At 39.6% G+C, this 18769-nt stretch overlaps 1 protein-coding gene across 4 annotated transcripts in view; it reads right to left on the reverse strand.

Annotated features, from left to right (window-relative positions):
• The window catches only part of SFMBT1 (Scm-like with four mbt domains 1), a 160448-nt gene that overhangs the window by 22999 nt on the left and 118680 nt on the right, over positions 1–18769 (reverse strand). For all 4 annotated transcript variants that reach the window (XM_021068955.1, XM_021068953.1, XM_021068952.1 and 1 more), the window contains 8 exons: positions 17280–17368; positions 14670–14916; positions 13758–13852; positions 13134–13235; positions 11177–11327; positions 7781–7863; positions 3549–3675; positions 2133–2246 (listed from right to left, as the gene is read on the reverse strand). In XM_021068955.1, the coding sequence (XP_020924614.1) occupies positions 2133–2246; positions 3549–3675; positions 7781–7863; positions 11177–11327; positions 13134–13235; positions 13758–13852; positions 14670–14916; positions 17280–17368 (1008 nt within the window). The remainder of the gene's footprint in view (positions 1–2132; positions 2247–3548; positions 3676–7780; positions 7864–11176; positions 11328–13133; positions 13236–13757; positions 13853–14669; positions 14917–17279; positions 17369–18769) is intronic.

An 18769-nucleotide genomic window follows, 5' to 3' on the forward strand; every position in this document is an offset into this window, starting at 1 on the left:
TATATATATAAATGTCAAGAAAAATAAAAGGACAAAGGAAAAAATATAAATTCATTAAGCTAACAGTAGCATACAGTTGACCCTTGAACAACATGGGTGTGAACTACATGAGTCTGCTTGTATGTGGATTTTTTTCCATAGTAAATATTGTAGTACTACACAATGCATGGCTGGCTGATTTGGAGACGCAAAAGCCCAGAGAGAGAGGGCCAGTTGTGGCTTGTGCACCTGCAGATTCTGGTATCCACGGCAGGATGGGACCTGGAACCCATTCCCCATGTAAACTGAGGAACAACTATACACAGGTCAATGATCTTTAGTATATTCACAAAATCGGGCAATTTTCACCACAGTCTACTAAAAAATATTTTCATCACAGTCTACTAAAAAATATTTTAATCATCTCAAAAATAAACTCGGCACCCCTTAGCAATCACCTCTCTACCTTCCACTTCCACATTATTCTAGGCAACTACTAATCTACTTTTCCTCTCTAAATCTGCCTGCTCCTATAAATGAAATCAGACAACATGTGTCTTTTGGTGACGGGCCTAGTGTTCTCAAAGTTTGTCCATGTGCTAGAGCATATCAATACCTCATTCCTTTATATTCTGAACACTATTCCACTGTGCAGAGATACCACATTTGTTTATCCGTGCATCAGCTGATGGACCCTTGGACTGTTTCTACCATGAATGTTTGTGTAAAGCTTATTATGTGGATATATATTTTATTTTCTCCTGAGTATATAACTACATTTAGGAAGTGCCAGATTGTTTTTCAAAGTAGCCACACCATTTTATATTCCCACCAGAAAATATTCATAGGAGCTGGCTGTCCCAGGGAGGCTTGAAATATATTATTTTTATTTTTTGATAAGGATACATCAATACTTATTAATAGTAACTTGCTACTTAAGTATACACAGAACCAGGATTTAAATACAATTTCCCCTTGAATAACACAAGGATTGGGGTGCCGTGCAGTTGAAAATCCATGTTTAACTTTACATTCTACTCTCTGTATGTGTGGTTTTGCATCCACATATTCACCTAACTAAGGGTCATGTAGTATTGTAGTACATATTTATTGAAAAAAATCTGTGTATAAGGAGACCCACACAGTACAAACATGTATTGTTCAACGGTCAATTGTACTTTAAAGGAGGAGCAAATTTGGAGTTCCTGTTGTGGCTCAGCAGTAACAAGCCCAACTAGTATCCATAAGGACGTGGGTTTGATTCCTGGCCGTGCTCAGAGGGTTAAGGATCCAGTGTTGCCACAAGCTGTGGTGTAAGTCGCAGATGTGGCTCAGATCCCAAGTTGCCATGGCTGTGGCAGAGGCCGGCAGCTGCAGCTCCAATTGGACCCTAGCCTGAGAACTTCCATATGTCGCTGGTGCAGCACTAAAAAAAATAAAGGAGCAAGTTCTAGGGGTTATAAATTATTTCTCAATAAAGCTGTTTTTAAAAGTAGGGGGAAAGATTACTTTAAATTATAAAACACACTGACTTCTGTCCTGCTCAACCATTTTTTTATGGTTACATCTATGGCCACCAAGTGAGGGGAGGGATTGAACCTGAATCTTCATAGAGACTATGTCAGATTCTTAACCTGCTGAGCCACAGCGGGAATTCCCTGCTCAACCTCTTTTACTCTGTTGTTTGCTGGCTCTGACAGAAGTCAACTGCCATGCTGTGAGCTCCCCTATGAAGTGGCCCACATGGCAAGAGACTGAGAGAAGCCTCCAATCAACAGCCAGCAAGGAACTGAAGCCTTCATCCAAGAGGCCATGAGGAATTGAATTCTTGCCAACAACCATCTGCGTTAACTTGGGAGCAGATCCTCCCAGCTGGGGCTTTGAGATGATGAGGGCCCTGAATCACACAATAAATGTAGCCTCACCAGAGGCTTAGATCCAGAGGTCCTAGCTAAGTTGTACCCAGATTCCTGATCAATAGAAACTATAAAATAATAAATGCTTTGTTGCAATAAATATTTTCCTGTGCAGAAACAGATAACCAGAATATCATTTTAATTTCCTTTGAAATGTCCAGTACTCATCCTACTTGGTAGCAGCCACACCACAGATGATTTAACAATCAATCCTCTGACCCAGAAATAGACAGCTACCTCGTGCTCGGCGAGGAGCGCTGAGGGGATGACCATTGGTTTCACACCAGCCCAAAGGAAATATATCCATGGATTCCACATTCACAATAAATTCAGGTATGGGCTTCTTAGAACCTGTTTAGATTTAAAAAAAAAATGTTTAAGACCATTAAATAGGCTTCTTCATAAGCTACTGCCTAGACAATGACCTACTGTTGCAATAACACAGACATAAAGTCTCTTAAGCAAGTTCCTTTTATACAGAAGTCATAATTTTTCATATACGACAAACATTAAGCAAAAAGCAAACTGTCTCCATGCACAACTTTATAAAGACCAAAATGGGTAGTGAATACATAGGGTAACTCTTCGGGAAGAGCAAATAAGCAACTGGAACCAGTAATATCATTCAGACGGTTGACAAATATGACAGTCAAGTCCAAGAAATAACTGGAAAATAAAAGGCAAGAGTGACAGTTCTACTCAATAAAAACATTAGTTCTGGTACTCAGGAACACGCCAGAAGGTAGACCAGTGAGCTCTAATCAGGGAGTGATGCAGATAAGCTGCTCAGCAAGGAACGAATCAATGTGTACATCCCAGGCTGTCCTTGATACCTATATTAAATGCCAATTCTATAAACCAGGAACAACAGTAGGTACCAAGCCTCACTGTTTATAGCTAAATAAAAAAGAAACCCAGGCCAAATATAACTGGCTGTAGTGCTAGGTACTCACATAGTGCTTTCTGTCTACAAACCTGTTCCATCACTGAATACTACTTTTAGTACAACATATCTTTTCAATTTTACATATTTTTTGGTACCACAGGTTGAGGGCAACCAAATTATAATCTCTGAGTTCCCGTCGTGGCTCAGCGGTTAATGAACCCTACTAGAAACCATGAGGATGTGGGTTGGATCCCTGGACTTACTCAGTGGGTTAAGGATCCAGCATTGTCATGAGTTGTGGTGTAGGTCACAGACACCACCTGCATCCCGAGTTGCTGTGGCTGTGGCATAGGCCGGCAGCTGTAGCTCCAATTAGACCCCTAGCCTGGGAACCTCCTATGAAGGGTGGTTCAGCATTAAAAAAAAAAAAGACAAAATTACAATCTCTCAAATAAGCTAGTTATTAATGCTCATGCTCATATAGTTTGGTCACGTCAAAATACGTGCTATTTGACCTATACTTTCCCTTCCATGAAAACAGAGGACCCTGTACTGAAGACCTTTTATTAACACTCATTTCAAACAACATTTTAAAGTCAAGGACAAGAAGATAAATTTTTAGCTTAGAGTTCTACATTACAAATTAGAAGCCTCTGAACAAAACCTCAATTTAGCTAATCAATAAAGTTTAACAAGCTACATTACAGGGATAAACAGGAAGACAAAGAATGATCAGAGGAAGGCTTCTCAGGGGTGCTGGCACTTACCCTCCAGCTGGAGCCAAAGGTAGGAGCCTCTCACTGCAGTAATGGTGGCAACGCACACTTCTTCAGGGAGAAGAGGGTTCACTGCCTCAAGCTTCATGTTCTCCTTAAATTCATGCTCAGAAATTGACTAGAATATAAATCAATCAAATCCAAATACATAACTCAGTATTAACTTATGTGCTCATCTAGAGTAATTTCTCCATTCCACACCCCAGGTTAATTATCCCTTCTCCTCTCTACAGAAAATGAGATTTATTCTCCAGAGAGGGTAAAACATCAGATCCCTGGGCAGGAGTACACAGATCAGCAGAGGGCATGCATGTTGTCCAGAACAAGGCTTTTATTTAGCATGTAGAGTGCTGAGAGTTCATCCCTGCCTCCACTCTCCACACAAAGGAATGGAAGAGAACTCTTGTGCTAACACAACAAGCACAAAAAGGAACACATAAGATATGGATTTCGGTTTCTCCAACAAATGGGGATCCTACCCCACAAGGAAGTTCATGGTTGACAAGCCCCACTACATGCTCAGAGCCTCTAATTTGCTTTTTCTTTCAGTCTCCATGTCTTAAATACAAGCAAAAAATTCCACAAAGGAATTATGTTGATATCTAAAGATATAAAAGACAGAGACCTTAAAGGACAAAACAAGAAAGGCGGAGAAAACAGATTATGCAAAAAGAAAAATCACAAAAGGCAGGGGTAATTAACATCCTACCATCCTCTGAAAGATAAGAAAAACTCTGGCATCCTTAAAACAAGAATAGTATGTTATTAAATATAAATATTCAGAGAACGGAAATAGCTTTAAAACATTTTAAATGTGCTATCATAAATTGAAAACGCAAAAGGAAGGTTAAAACATAAAAGTTAAAGAAATCTCTAGCAATCAAAGCAAATAACCCAAGAAACAAAAAACGGGGTGGGAGGGTTTAGAGGCCTAATCCTGAGGGCCAATAAAATGAGAAACTCCAGAAAGAGAAAAGAGAGGGGAAAAAAAAAGGAAGGAAATCAAAGAGATTGAAGGGAAATTCCACACAGAGAGGCAGGAGTCTCCAGACAGAACGTGCTCTCCATGCACCAGCATGTGGGTAAAGGCAGATGAGCCACCCTGATACTAAAACGTAGGGACAAAAGGATTCTATAACCTTCCAGGGAGACATAAAAAGGCAGATCATATACAAAAATTAAGAATAAAAATGGTTCCTGTGTCGGACAGCAGATTAAGGATTTGGTATTGCCAATAATATGGAACAATTAATATGGCCTGGGAACTTCTACATGCCCTAAGAAGGGGGGAAAAAAAAAAAAAGAATAAGAATGGCTTCCAACTTCTCAATAGCAAAAATGGAAGACAGGACACACTGAAGTTTTCAAAATTCTAAAGTGAAATAACTTCCAGCCTAAAATTCCATACTGAGTCAAACTATTAGTCAAGTTAATAAGTGAATATATTTTCTTTTCTTTTTTACTATTTTTAAAATTTATTTATTATTATTATTTTTTTCCTTCTGTACAGCATGGGGATCAGGTTACTCTTACATGTATACATTTTCCCCCCACCCTTTGTTCTGTTGCAATATGAATATCTAGACACAGTTCTCAATGCTACTCAGCAGGATCTCCTTAAATCTATTCTAAATTATATCTGATAACCCCAAGCTCCCAATCCCTCCCACTCCCTCCCTCTCCCGTTGGGCAGCCACAAGACTATTCTCCAAGTCCATGATTTTCTTTTCTGTGGAGATGTTCATTTGTGCTGGATATTAGATTCCAGTTATAAGTGATATCATATGGTATTTGTCTTTGTCTTTCTCATTTCACTCAGTATGAGAGTCTCTGGTTCCATCCATGTTGCTGCAAATGGCATTATGTCATTCTTTTCAATGGCTGAGTAGTATTCCATTGTGTATATATACCACATCTTCCGAATCCAATCATCTGTTGATGGACATTTGGGTTGTTTCCATGTCCTGGCTAGTGAATAGTGCTGCAATGAACATGCGGGTGCATGTGTCTCTTTTAAGTAGAGTTTTGTATGGATAGATGCCCAAGAGTGGGATTGCGGGGTCATATGGAAGTTCTATGTATAGATTTCTAAGGTATCTCCAAACTGTTCTCCATAGTGGCTGTACCAGTTTACATTCCCACAATGAATATATTGTCAAATACAAAAAGTCTATTAAAATTTATATCTCTTGCATCTCATTTCAGGAAGCTATTGAGAGACAGGCTCCATCAAAACACAGGAGTAACCAAAAAAGAGGAAGCCATGAAATGAACAAAATTGGAATCCCAAATCCTAAGAAAAGGGGGAGGCAATTCCTTGGGTGACGCAGAAGAACAGTTTCCAGAATTAAAACTATACGGCAGAGTTACCATTGTGGTTTAGCAGAAACGAACCCAACTAGTATCCATGAGGATGTGGGTTCAATCCCTGGCCTCACTCAGTGTGTTAAGGTTCCAGCATTGCCATGAGCTGTGGTGTAGGTTGCAGACACGGCTCAGATCCCCCCTGGCTGTGGCTCCTAGCCTTGGAACCTCCATATACCACAGGTGTGGCCCCAAAAAGCAAAACAAACGAACAAACAAACTACATGGCAAGCCAAGAAAGTAGTAACCTGTCTAAAAAGAAAGAATGGATGTTGCCAAGACTGGTGTTTATAAAAAAAAAAAAAAAACCTAGAAATGACAGATTTCCTGATGTGCAAATAGTTTTAAGAATCTACTGGAAGATGTGGAAAGAGCTAGTAACAGAAACAAAGAAAATTAAGCTATGAAAAACATGACAATTATTAATTTGAGGACAAATAAAAAAGAAAACAATAATAAAATATTTCAATACTCATCTGTGAATAATATCTAAATGCACATGATAATGTAAATACTCAAATTTCAATTCAACTGAAAATTGTAGTATCACTCTAACAGGAAGAGATCATAAGAGAGGAGAAAGATAAGGTAAAATAGCTAGATAACTCATTTACCATAATACAGAATCTAAAATTAATGACTTAAAGATAGAAGCACATTATTTTGAAAATAAGAAAGTATAAGTATCATGGAGTTCCTGTCATGGCTCAGTGGTTAACAATCTGACTAGGAACCATGAGGTTGAGGGTTCGATCCCTGGACTTGTTCAGTGGGTTAAGGATCTGGCATTGCTGTGAGCTGTGGTGTAGGTAGCAGACTCGGCTTGGATCCCGCGTTGCTGTGGCTCTGGTGTAGGCCGGTGGCTACAGCTCCGATTAGACCCCTAGCCTGAGAACCTCCATATGCTGCAGGTATGACCCTAAAAGGACAAAAAAAAAAAAAAAAAAAAGTATAAATATCAGAATAATAGTGAGAATAACAGGAAGTGAATACTTTTCAGAAGGGAAGCCAGGGAAGGTGATAGAGCAGGGAACTGTTATTTTGTGTTCTAAGCTTTTTACTTCTATTTGGCTTTGTAAACCATAAATAAGTTTAATAATTTTTCTCCCTTTAATATTTCAACATTTTTTTCATACTAGTGAACCATTAAAAATAACCATAAACCAAAATTTTATTTTATTTACATTTTTTTTTCCTGCACCCATGGCACGTAGAAGTTGCCAGGGCAGGGACTGAATCTGAGCCACCAGCTGTAACCCACGCCACAGCTGTGGCAATGCAGTATCCTTAACCCACTGTGCCAGGGAGCAAACCCACATTTCCACAACTCAAGCCCCTATAATTGGATTCTTCACCCACTGCGCCACAGTTGGAACTCCGATCATAAACTAAAATTTTGAACTCACGTGATTTCAGCTAATAAGAAAAATAAGGAGTTGCCATCATGGCTAAGCAGAAACAAATCCATGAGGACGCAGGTTTGATGCCTGGCCTTATTCAGTGGGTTAAGGATCCAGTGTTGCTGTGAGCTGTGGTACAGGTCAAACACTCAGCTTGGATCTAGCATTGCTGTGGCTGTAGTATAGGCCAGTGGCTAGAGCTCAGATTTGACCCCTAGCCTGGGAACCTCCATATGCCTCGGATGCAGACCTAAAAAAGACTAAAAAAAAAAAAAAGAAAGAAAGAAAGAAAAAGAAACCAATAAACTTTTAAAACTCATAAATTAATTTTCGCAGTAAATGAAATTTTCCTTGGACCATTTTATTGCAATCAACAAAGGTAAAAATCACTAGAGTACAGCAAGCACAGAAGTCCCTGGCAGCTCCCAAGCAGTGGCCTTTAGGAAGTGGAATTCTCACCGGAGGGAAGCACCTCTGGGGAGCAGCTTCAGCACCACACTGTTTGAGGTAGTCGGCCCAATCAAAGTCCTGGCCCGGGTAGCCTAGGCAGGGGACAAAAGAGCAATGATTCATACCACACACGCCTGCCTGGTTTTACCACTTCTAATTTTGCTAACTTGAGCTCTTGACCTTTTTAGAGAAGGAAAAAAAACACCATATAAATCCAAAATACTAGTAATTTTATAAAAGAGAACAATTCTGGATAAATTTTAGGACACCAAATTTCAAATTAGGCATTCTATTTGAGTGATATTTTTTATGATCAGTTGCTGACAATTTACCGTAAGAATTTAAGACTGGATTTGATTTGTGCTAATAAATCCAGTCATTATCATTCTGCTATGACTTAAGCTCTAAAGGAAAAAGAGACAGCAAATAACCTAAGTACTATTTAATATGTGAAGAGTTCTTCATTCATCGAGTTATTTCCTTAAATATGTCTTAGCTACTATTGATAAAAGGCCCTCAGCACAGTTTTCAGATTTGTGTTCTACAGAATCTCAATGCTCTTATAACCTAAATCATGAATTCATTTCAGGAAAAACTTGAGCTTAACTCCCTGCTTAAGTTTACAAGGTTCTTGAGAGAAGCCTGTGTGTGTGTGAGGAGATGGACTGAACCCAGCTGTCCAGCTGTGTCTTAGCTCTTTCCTGCTCCCCAGAGCTCAATATCCCACAGGCACAGAATGGGACTCAAGACCCTATCATCCCACAGACAAAAGCCGCTGCAGTCACCTCCCCAACTCTGACAGGCACTAAGTTCTCTCTGTCCCCACCTCAATTCCTGACAGTAAATTATCACCATTTTCAAGTGCATGATCCACTACTTTCCTTCTATTTAAAAACTATTTTGTTGTCTATAACAATGCTAAAAGCTCCATAACTTTATTTTATTTTATTTATTTATTTTTTAAGGGCTGTACCCATGGCATATGGAGGTTCCCAGGCTAGGGGTTGAACAGAGCTGTAGCCACTGGCCTACACCACAGCCACAGCAATGCCAGATCCAAGCCGCGTCTGCGACCTACACTACAACTCATAGCAATGACAGATCCTTAACCCACTGAGCGAGGCCAGGGACTGAACCCAAAACCTCATGGTTCCTAGTCGGATTTGTTTTCACTGCGCCACGAAGGGAACTCCTCCAGTATCTTTTTTTTAACTCAATGAATTTTATTATATTTGTAGTGGTAGAACCATCATTTCAACCTAATTCTGCAAGATTTCCATCCCAAACCCCCAACCCATCCTTCCCCTATACCTCAACCTGTCTCCTTTGGTAACCATAAGTTTTTCAAAGTGTAGGAGTCAGTTTCTGTTCTGCAAATAAGTTCACTGTATCTTTTTTTAAATTCCACATATAAATGATAGCATGACACTTGTGTCTAACTAACTTCACTTAGCATAATTTCTGGGTCCATCCATGTTGCTGCAAATGCCATTATTTCATTCCTTTGAGTAATGAGTAATATTCCATTTTGTGCATGTACCACCTTTTCTTTATCCACTCCTTTGTCAATGGACATTTAGGTTGCTTTCATGTCTTGGCTACTGTACACAGTGCTACAATAAACACTGGAATACATGTATCTTTTCTGGGTTTTTTTTTTTCTTTTTTTGCTTTTTAGGACCACACCCATGGCATATGGAAGTTCCCAGACTAGGGGTCCAATCAGAGCTATAAGCTGCCCACCTATGCCACAGCCACAGCAATGCTAGATCCAAGCCACGTCTACGACCTACACCACAGTTCACAGCAATGCCGGATCCTTAACCCACTGAGCAAGGCCAGGGATTGAACCCTCAACCTCATGGTTCCTAGCTGGATTTGTTTCTTTTGCACCACGATGGGAACTCCTGGAGTACATGTATCTTTTCAAGTCATGGTTTTCCCTGGATAGATGCCCAGGAGTGGGACTGCTGGGTCAAATGAGAATTCTATTTTTAGTTTTTTGAGGAATTCCCATATTGTTTTCTACAGTGATTGCACCAACTTACATTCCTACCATCAGTGTAACAGGGTCCCTTTTCTCCATACCTTCTCCAGCATTTATTGTTTATAGGCTTTTTGATGATGGCCATTCTGAATGGTGTAAGGTGGTACCTCATAGCAATTGTGATTTGCATTTCTCTAATAATTAATGATACTAAGTATCTTTTCATGTGTTTTTCTGCCATCTGTATGTCTTCATTGGAGAACTGTCTCTTTAGATCTTCCGCCCATTTTTTGGTGGGGTTGTTTGTTTGTTTGGTATTGAGCTATAGGAGGTGTTTAGATATTTTGGAGATTAATCCCTTGTCAGTCACTTCATTTGCAAATATTTTCTGCCATGCTGTGGGCTGTCTTTTCGTTTTGTTTAGAGTTTCCTTTTCTCTCCAGAAGTTTTTAAGTTTAATTAGATCTCATTTCTTCATTTTTGTTTTTACTGTCATTACTCTAGAAGGTGGATCTGAGAAGATACCACTGTAGTTTATGACGGAGAGTGTTTGGCCTGTTTTCCTCTAAGAGCTTTATAGTATCCAGTCTTATATTTAGGTCTTTAATCCATTTTGAGGTTTATTTTGTTTTGCTTTTTTCCTTTTTAGGGCCATACCCACAACATATGGAAATTCCCAGGCTAGAGGTCCAATCGGAGCTGCAGCTGCTGGCCTATGCCACAGCCAAGCAATGCAGGATCTAAGCCATATCTGCGACCTACAGCACAGCTCATGGCAACACTTAACCCACTGAGCAAGGCCAGGGATCAAACTCGCACCCTCATGGATACTAGCCGGGTTTGTTACCTCTGAGCCAAGATGGGAACTCCAAATAAGTCATATTTAAAAGCCTTGTTTAAAGGGTCAAAGATTACATTTTGTAAAGTTTGTAAAGTTACAAAAATGAGGAAAATGAGTTGCTACTTTCCTACCTACAGCCTGAGTTCTACTTTTGACCATCAATCTCCCTCCTAAGTCTAAAGAACTTCCCTTCAAGAGGAGGCCCAGAAACCTAAAAATTATACATAATCTACCTCCTAGCTCTGGCTCTAAGGCCTCTTCTTATTAGCCAGCTCTCAACATTCACTACATCCTACCCTCATTCCTGTTGCCTCCCAAGACACAGATGGAATAAACTAAGGAAGCTGCATGGAGTCCCAGGTTGTTATGACAATATTTATCAAGATAGTAGGGCAGAACAGACTTTATTTACTACTTTTTTAGCTTAATTTATAACTTTTAAATATGTAGATATATGGAATCTAGGCCTTCATTTATATTTGTCTTAGGACCCCAACACATTAAGGACAGGTTGGGGTATAAGCATCTGATAAATCTCATTTCAAAGCAAACAAATCAGAACAGAACAAATACAGACCAGGAGGGGGGCTGATGTGTAAACCATTCTTCAGACTCCACTGCACAGGGAAAATACCAGGACTATTGGCATGACACACGAAGGATCTCTGTGCATGATTCTCTGGTCGCAAATCATCCATTTCCACCAGAAAATACTTCTCATCAAAAACCTGTACATACAATTTAACACATAAAGTAGATGCATAAAATAGGGACAGATGAACATGTTACAAAAGTTCATAATCACATTATTAGTAACATTAAGTATGTTCTAATAATACTGCTAAGCACTTAATAAATGTTATCTCTGTGTCAGGCACTATTTTAATTAAATGCTTTTCATGTATTAATTCAGTTTTAATCTTCCTAACAATCTAATGAGTACCATTATCAGCTCCATTTTGCAGATAAGGAAAGTGAGGTGTTTTTTTTGGGGGGGGGTTCTTTTTTGTCTTTTTAGGGCTGCATCCACAGCATATGGATGTTCTCAGGCTAAGGGTTCAATTGGAGCTGTAGCCACTGGCCTACGCCACAGCCACAGCAACACCAGATCCAAGCCACGTCTACGATCTACACTGCAGCTCATGGCAACTCCAGATCCTTAACCAACTGAGAGAGGCCAGGGATCGAACCTGTGTCCTCATGGATACTAGTCAGATTTGTTTCCGCTGAGCCACGCCAGGAACTCTAGGAAAGTGAGTTAGAAAAGCAGTTAAATAAGTTGTCCCACATTACAAAGCCAGGAAGAAACACAGCCTAAATTCAAATTTAAGGAGTTGAACTCCAACTTCATTTAGGCTTAGTGAGGAGTCAACCATATCAGTTTATTAGATTGCAGATCCTAGCCTAATTTTAAATACCACAGCAAAGGTTTTAGGAACCTCCTCTGCTGCTTACCACCTACCCTTCAGAATCCAGAAAGGACTTTCTAATCCCAATGCAGGTTCAGAATCCCATCTTGTTCTAGGAATAATCTTTCTTCTAACACAAGGAAAATTTAAGTCTCAATAGGTCAGATGATTCAGCCTTCAACTAACTATTCCTTTTGTCACACTTGACTTTTGGTTCTACTTTGTAAATGAGTTTCTGCTCTAGTTCTAAAATGAAATCCTCTCCCTTAATGCCTCAGTTACAGTAATCAAGTAACTGGGCCTTTACAACCTGCCCAGTTCTTGTAGTTACTCCTAATAAGAGCCTTATTTTTGTTAGTCTTCAAAAGTTTAAAGTCTGAATCTGGAACTCATGGCTAGAACAATCCTAGAGGCAGATCTTGTGTCACTATCAACTGCTTTCCACACATCTGCTCATGCAACAAGCCCTATACCTAGCTGTACCTAGGTGGACATTGATGACACCACCTATATCCATAGTTTTCAGATACCATGGGCCATCTTCCAGTTAAATCTCCCCTAGTTATGCACAGTCAGGTCTGCCCCAAAGAATGTGTGCCATACCATTCTGGTGCCCAGGCTTTAGTTGGCTCGGGCAACCAAGCTTTGAAAAAGGAAATGGACCCCCAAAGAACTGGACAATACAAACTGGAAAACGTGCAGAGAACTAATTCGAACCTCACGGCTTAGGAGAAACAATGAGTTAGACTATAAGAGGCTGAAGATCAAAACACTATTAATTTCCTAAACAAGTCACCCTAACAAGAATTCTTACCAAAAGAGCTGCCTCCTCTGGAGTTCCCGTTGTGGCGCAGTGGTTAACAAATCTGACTAGAAACCATGAGGTTGCGGGTTCGATCCCTGGCCTCGCTCAGTGGGTTAAGGATCCGGCGTTGCCGTGAGCTGTGGTGTAGGTAGCAGACTCGGCTTGGATCCCGTGTTGCTGTGGCTCTGGTGTAGGCCGGTGGCTACGGCTCCAATTATACCCCTAGCCTGGGAACCTCCATATGCCGCAGGAGCGGCCCTAGAAAAGGCAGAAAGATAAAAAAAAAAAAAAAAAAAAAAAAAGAGCTGCCTCCACTTTACCTTAACAACTGTAGCAGGACAGATTCCAAAAGGAGACCAGGGGTCCACTGCTTCCAATTTCATATTTACAGAGAATGAATGCATCCCAATCACTGGTTTGTCCTGAAATGCAATAATAAGAGGGAATAAAAATACAGTATCTGAACATTAATTTTATACTTATATATAGCTGAATACTACTCAATTAAAATAATGGAGGCATTTCCTGGTGGCCTAGCAGTTAAGGATCTATCATAGTTATGCTGTGGCTGGGATTTGATCTCTGGCCCAAGAACTTCTTTCTGTATGCTGCAGGCGTAGTCAAAAAATAAATGGAAAAAAAAAAAATCAACATGAAACACTCCTACTCTTTAAACACAAGGGCCATCCAGAGGGGAAGTTTGTTTCATAAGAAGTCAAGGCTGTGTAGTTAGGAGTAGAAAAGACTCAAAACGCCTAAAGAGCCCTTTGGAGAAAACCTACACTACTTTTAGGGACAAAAGGACAATCTTCACTCCAGCCTTTGAACCTCTTCCCTCCTTCAGATACCACAGCGTTCTCACTGATGCCAAGGGTTATTTTACCCCCATACTGCTTTACTCTACTGAGAGAAGATAATATCTATCTACCACATTTTGTTTTTACCTTAAATAAGTAAGATGGTAATGGCTCTTCCTCTTCCTCTTTTACTTTGGTCAAGATCTCTTGCCACTCATCTTCATTTTTCAGATGTTTGATGGCTTTAGTTAAAGTAAGACAGGATGCTTTAAATGCTATGAGAACTTACATATTTTATAACTGTTTTGAAAGCATTCACATAAATAAAAAAGTCACTTTATACCGGAAAAGGAAAAAGTTCAAGCCCACTTATACTATCTTTACTCAAAGAACTTTCACTTTATTATATTTAATATTTTGTTATTTGTGAAAGACAAAATACCCTGAGAGTATAAAATATTCTCAGATTCTTTTCATAAAACCAAATTATCCTTGAAAATTATTAAAATATTTCATTCAGGAAAAAAGAAGAACTTTCACTTTAACTTCAGTTTTTTTCTTTCCTCTGTTCAGAATCTGAGTAGTAAGTTTGGTAAAAACACCTATAGTAAGATCATAAGGATTGCTGTACTCTACAAAATAAGATGATACAACATCCAAATTGGGATACATAATAATGACTGTAAATTAAACACTAACTCCTGTTTTCATATCATTGGAATAGCTTTTCATCAACAATTTGCTTTGAATCGAAGACCTGTCCTACTCCTACACCTGTCTGAATGCTACCTAGAGAATTCTTTAATTTTGGTAAAGAGAATTCTTTAATTTTGAGGTGGGGCAAAAGGTATTTCAATATGTATGGCAAATTACTAAAGCAGTAAGACAAAAAGAAAAACAGGCATTTAACTACTCATGAAAATTTTTGCAATATCTCTCTTATGCAAACTAAGAAAGGCTTTTGCAACATGCAGAATAACATATTTTTCAGTCTTACTGATATTAATAAAACCATAATAATAATATAAGTTAAAAGAAAAATGTTACATTGCTCCTCACCTAATGGGGGCTGAAGCTCATATCCCTGTTGAGCAGCCCAACCAACGTGATGAAGAAATGGATCCAAGTAATACAACCAAAGTTCAAAATTATCAGAACTCTCAAGTCCTTCATAACGCAGCTTCAGCCTTCCCCCAATATTGTCTACTACAGTAACAATCCAAGTGCTTAAAGAGTCCTGGAAAGCTTGACATTCCAGCCTGGAACCTGGAGCAATGAGATCTAAAGGATTCCTCCCATTACGGAGCTTTAGGTTAAAAAAAAGCAAAATGATTTAATAAGAGAGGGAAAATAATATTTTTAAAATTCAAGCTTTAAATGAACTCAAACTTGCCTTTATATTTTCACCCATTCAAAGCTAGTGACACTGAATCACCTAAGATCATACAAATCTCTATAGCATTATTTCTGGTGATATGAAAATATCTTAATGAAAAATTTCTTATAAAGCAATAAAACTATTCTAACAAATCTCTTAAGACTATGTTATATAGTTTCATCTAGAAAGAATTTTTAAATTATCATCATGGCATATACTCTCTAAGAATGGGTTTTCTACACATAAGTCAACTAACTAAATAAACTAAATTTGGGAAGTTCCCGTTGTGGTGCAGTGGAAACAAATCTGGCTAGTATCCATGAGGATATAGGTTCAATTCCTGGCCTTGCTCAGAGGGTTAAGGATCCAATGATGCTGTGAGCTGTGGCGTAGGGTGAAGACATGGCTTGGATCCCGCCTGGCTGTGACTGTAGTGTAGGTGGGCAGCTGTAGCTCCGACTGGACCCCTAGCCTGGGAACTTCCATATGCCTTGGGTATGGCCCTAGAAAAAAAAAAAAAAAAGACAAAGAATACAAAGATCACCAAGAAACAGTGTTCACCATCAAGTTTTAAAAGGGGAATTGTGAATGTGAATGGATCATAGAATTAAATATAAGAGATAAAACTACAAAACATTTAGAAGAAGATATAGGGGAAAATATTTATGACCTGGGGTTATGCAAAGCCTTCTTAGATAAGACTCCAAAAGCACAAGCAATAAAAGAAAAAAATAGATAAACTGGACTACACTGAAATAAAAAAACCTTTGTTGTACAAACCATACCATCAAGAAAGTGAACAATCTACAGAACTAGAGAAAATAGTTGAAAATCATATATGTGATCTAGACTTATAACCAGAATATATAAAGAACTCTTACAACTCAATAATAAAAAGATAAATAACTGGAGTTCCCATTGTGGCGAGTGAAAACAAATTCGACTAGTAACCATGAGGTTGCGGGTTCAATCCCTGGCCTCGCGCAGTGGGTTAAGAATCCAGCATTGCCATGAGCTGTGGTGTAGGCTGCAGATGCAGCTCGGATCCAGTGTTGCTGTGGCTATGGCAGAGGCTGGTATTTACAGCTCTGATTTGACCCCTGGCCTGGGAACCTCCCTATACCGTGGGTGCAGCCCTAAAAAAAAGCAAAAAAAAAAAAAAAGACAAATAATTTAAAAATGGGCAGACATTTCTCCAAAAAATAAGCACAAAGAAAGATGCTCAACATCACTGATCATTAGGGAAATGCAAATCAAAGTGAGATACTACTTTACACCCACTAGAACAGCTATAATCAAAAAGAGAATAGTATAGTGGAGTTCCCGTCGTGGCGCAGTGGTTAACGAAACTGACTAGGAACCATGAGGTTGTAGGTTCAATCCCTAGCCTTGCTCAGTGGGTTAAGGATCCGGTGTTGCTGTGAGCTGTGGTGTGGGTCACAGACACAGCTCAGATCCCACATTGCTATTGCTCTGGTGTGGGCTGGTGGCTACAGCTCCGATTCGACCCCTAGCCTGGGAACTTCCATATGCCGCAAGAGCGGCCCTAGAAAAGGCAAAAAAGACCAAAAAAAAAAAAAAAAAGAATAGTAAGTATTGATCAAAATGTAAAGAAATTGGAATCTTCATAAACTACATTCACATATGCTACAAAGAGTGTTGCTGATAGGACAGAAAGTAACAAAATATAACAGAAATGTCATAACTGATTTTACAAAAACAAGAAATCTATATTCACCAATAAGCTCAAAATTTACACTGCTTTATAAAAACTGCTGAAAGCATGTAGGTGGTGGTCCAGTGTCTTCTGAGCAAAAGAAAAGGGGTCTCAAGTCACTCGGTGTGGGAGTTACATTTGTCCATTCTAAAGCAGAGTTAATCTTTGCTCAGCTCCAAGTGAGATCCCAACAAGGCTATATTTCCCAACCATGTGAAAGAATCTGAAAAACTAGATTTTTATGTGACTGCAACTAAATCAAAAATATTTTAAGAGTTCCCATCGTGGCGCAGCAGAAACAAATCCAACTAGGAACCATGAGGTTTTGGGTTTGATCCCCAGCCTCACTCAGTGGGTTAAGGATCCGGCATTGCCGTGAGCTGTGGTGTAGGTTGCAGACGCAGCTCTGATCCTGCGTTGCTGTGGCTGTGGCATAGGCCAGCAGCTAAAGCTCAGATTTGACCCCTATCCTGGGAACCTCCATATGCCACAGTGCGGCCCTAAAAAGAAAAGAAAAGAAATATTACTGAAGATAAGGATTTTCTACAATGATTCTGGAAGCAATAATACTCACGCCCTCTAGCAGCGGAACAGGAGGACTACATGCTCCCATCAGGGTTTGCCGCAGAAACTCATTCCAATCAGACACTTTATCTCTGATGCCTAGATGAGGGAATAAATGAGTTATTACTCATAGTGTCAGCCATAAAATAGAGAAACTACAGAGAATACAGAGAAACTAAACCAATGAAAATGATTTAGAGATGCATTTGTCAGTATAATATTTAAGAGTCCAACATATTGCTTGAGAGCTTTAAAAATAATTCTCCTCTGGAGTTCCCGTCGTGGCGCAGTGGTTAACGAATCCGACTAGGAACCATGAGGTTGCGGGTTCGGTCCCTGCCCCTTGCTCAGTGGGTTAACGATCTGGCGTTGCCGTGAGCTGTGGTGTAGGTTGCAGACGCGGCTCAGATCCTGCGTTGCTGTGGCTCTGGCGTAGGCCGGTGGCTAAAGCTCCGATTCAACCCCTAGCCTGGGAACCTCCATATGCCTTGGGAGCGGCCCAAGAAATAGCAACAACAACAACAACAAAAAGACAAAAGACAAAAAAAAAAAATAATAATAATTCTCCTCTAGGAGTTCCCATAGTGGCTCATCAGAAGTGAATCTGACTAGTATCCATGAAGACACAGGTTAGATTCCTGGCCTTGCTCAGTGGTATAGGTCGCATATGCAGCTTGGATCTAATGTTGCTGTGGCTGGGGTGTAGGCCAGCAGCTATAGTTCTGATTTCAACCCCTAGCCTGGGAACCTCCAGATGCCGTGGGTGCAGCCCTAAAAAGATCAAAAAAAAAAAAAAAATCCTCCTCTAGATAGAGCTACTTCCTTGCTAGTTTAATAAGAGTTGTATCCAAAACAAAGAGAAGAGGCCCAACTCGCTATCAGTACAATTTTATCCTTATCCAAAAGACACCTACTTTAGAGTTCCCCTTGTGGCTCAGTGGAAACGAACCAGACTAGTTTCCATGAAGATGCAAGTGCAATCCCTGGCCCCACTCAGTGGGTTAAGGATCCAGCATCGCCACAAGCTATAGGTATAGGTCACAGATGTGGCTTGGATCTGCCATTGCTGTGGTTGTGGCATAGGCCGAGAGCTGCAGCTCTGATTTGACCCCTAGTCTGGGAGCTTCCATATGCCACATCTTCAGACCTTAAAAAAAAAAAAGAAAAGAAAAGAAAGTTCTTTAAAAAACAAAGAAACAAAAGATACTTGCTTTATTTTTTATTATGGAAAATTTTAGAAATACAGAAAAGTAAAGAGAATAGTATAATGATTCCTCATATAAACTAGCTTCAGGAGTTCCCATTGTGGTTCAGCTGAAATGAATCTGACTAATATCTCTGGCCTCGTTCAGTGGGTTAAGGATCTGCAGCATTGTCATGAGCTAAGGTGTAGATTGAAGACTCAGTTTGTATTTGGCGTTGCTGTATTTGGGGACCTCCATATGCAGTGGGTATAGCCCTAAAAAGATAAAAAAATAAACAAACAAGCAAACAAACTAG

Source organism: Sus scrofa, chromosome 13 (genome assembly GCF_000003025.6).
Source record: "Sus scrofa isolate TJ Tabasco breed Duroc chromosome 13, Sscrofa11.1, whole genome shotgun sequence".
In the NCBI taxonomy this organism is placed as follows: Eukaryota; Metazoa; Chordata; class Mammalia; order Artiodactyla; family Suidae; genus Sus; species Sus scrofa.